Source organism: Wasmannia auropunctata, unplaced genomic scaffold (genome assembly GCF_000956235.1).
Source record: "Wasmannia auropunctata unplaced genomic scaffold, wasmannia.A_1.0 LD335976.1, whole genome shotgun sequence".
NCBI lineage: Eukaryota > Metazoa > Arthropoda > Insecta > Hymenoptera > Formicidae > Wasmannia > Wasmannia auropunctata.
The window spans coordinates 1847706-1849368 of NW_012026914.1; the positions used below are offsets into that span (position 1 = coordinate 1847706).

Sequence of the window (1663 nt, forward strand, 5' to 3'; positions counted from 1 at the left end):
GATTGAGCGATATCATACATCGAAGACATTACGATTTGTCATTACGATATGACGCATTTTTCAAATTTACGAAGCTTGCCAAGTATCAAAAGAAATTGCTCAATATTATTCATACACTGACGGAACACGTGATTAAGGAGAAAGCAAAGGACGTCGAAGATAAACATACAAAGGGTCAACAATTAAAAGAAGAACAAAATGGTAAATTAATGGAAAATTTGAATGCGACCGAAAACACGGAAAATGCCAAAGACAGTTCCGCTAGTCGTATGCATTACGTAAGAGATGATCTCGATGACATCGATGAGAATGACATAGGTGAGAAAAAGCGACTCGCCTTCTTAGAAATGATGTTCGAAATGAAAAAGAATGGGCAATGGACTGACGAGGAAATCTGGGAAGAAGTAAATACCATCATGTTTGAGGTATAACAATACTCGCAATTTCATTTCGAGAATAGATTTAATTTTATCGTGAATCTTTAAACGAGAATTTTTATAATTTCAACTTTTCTTAACTTCTACAAAATACATCGCGAATTGCATTGCTATAATAAATGATAAGTCGTAAGTTATTGTTTTACGTATCAAAAAGAAAATAATTATTCGATCGATTTATTATAGGGTCATGATACCACAGCGGCTGGCTCGAGTTTTGCACTTTGTGTCTTGGGAAATCATCCAGATATTCAGGTACATTTATTATCACTATTTTTTATAATTAATAACACTAACATCCTCATGGTTTGCACATTACATTTGCGCTGAAAAACTGCTGCGTGCTATTTTATTAAAACGCGGTTACTTCAAAGTAGCTAAGAAAGCGAACAAATCTTTTCGCTCTTCGTCCTTCTTGACGCCAATAAACACCATTGATGATCCTGGAATGAATTTCTTTGGCCATGCGAGGTAATCGCTTAAAGCCTTCTCATCCCACACAACAGCTTTTTCCTTCATAGCTGGCGAGGACTTATATCCCGAAATAGCTAGAATAAATTAAACAGTTCCGCATAAATTAAATTTCTACATTGTCATTTATAGTAGCTTATATATATATATATATATATATATATATATATATGTATGTGTGTGTGTACTTAAATATTATTAAGCGACTGTTAAAATGTTTTCTTCTAAATTTTTTTTTATTTAATAATTTTCTTATTAATAAAAACCTACTTCCAGAAGTTTTACCCACGATGCCGTGCAGGTTAGGACCTATCATATGTTTTCCACCCTTTTCCGTGGTATGACATTTAGCGCATAATTTCATAAATAATTTTTTACCGTTGATCGCATCGCCCATCTTTAACAGACTATTTATTTGCCGCTAATTAAATTTATATTTAATTTAAATTAAAATGGTAATTCAATAACATTGCATTTCGCGATCTTCAGTTATTTCTGAGAGTGATCGATATATTGCTCGGTTTCGATTAATACTCGTGATAATTTGTTTTTTCCTTCTTCCTTTTTACAACCGACTTAATTGCTGCCAACCGAAGATTGGCAAAAAATGGAGACAATATTTATTAAATGATATTCACCGTGCAGGCTCGCGTGCACGAAGAATTGGATGGAATTTTTGGCGATAGCGACAGACAATGTACATACCAAGATACTTTAGAAATGAAATATCTCGAAAGAGTTATTATGGAAACTTT

At 33.3% G+C, this 1663-nt stretch overlaps 2 protein-coding genes across 2 annotated transcripts in view; one reads left to right on the forward strand and one right to left on the reverse strand.

Annotated features, from left to right (window-relative positions):
- LOC105454779 (cytochrome P450 4g1-like) overlaps window positions 1-1659 on the forward strand; it is a gene marked incomplete at its 3' end in the record, with an annotated part of 2597 nt that extends 938 nt beyond the window's left edge. The window contains exons 4-6 of the mRNA XM_011697655.1: window positions 8-425; window positions 624-692; window positions 1554-1659. Coding sequence (XP_011695957.1) covers window positions 8-425; window positions 624-692; window positions 1554-1659 — 593 coding nt within the window. The remainder of the gene's footprint in view (window positions 1-7; window positions 426-623; window positions 693-1553) is intronic.
- Window positions 444-1526, reverse strand: LOC105454774 (cytochrome c, testis-specific-like). The gene is made up of 2 exons (XM_011697651.1): window positions 1179-1526; window positions 444-985 (listed from the first exon to the last, which is right to left on the reverse strand). Exons 1-2 carry the CDS (start codon window positions 1303-1305, stop codon window positions 801-803), a joined length of 312 nt encoding a protein of 103 aa, XP_011695953.1. The 5' UTR covers window positions 1306-1526; the 3' UTR covers window positions 444-800.
- Window positions 1660-1663: the final 4 nt, after the last annotated feature.

What these genes read in the sequence shown, in the direction of transcription:
- LOC105454774 (XM_011697651.1), bottom strand. Translation starts at nt 1,305, where the DNA reads ATGGGCGATGCGATCAACGGTAAAAAATTATTTATGAAATTATGCGCT. An exon ending in CGTGGGTAAAACTTCTGGAA is followed by an intron (nt 986 to 1,178) that starts GTAGGTTTTTAT and finishes AATTTATTCTAG; the next exon opens with CTATTTCGGGATATAAGTCC.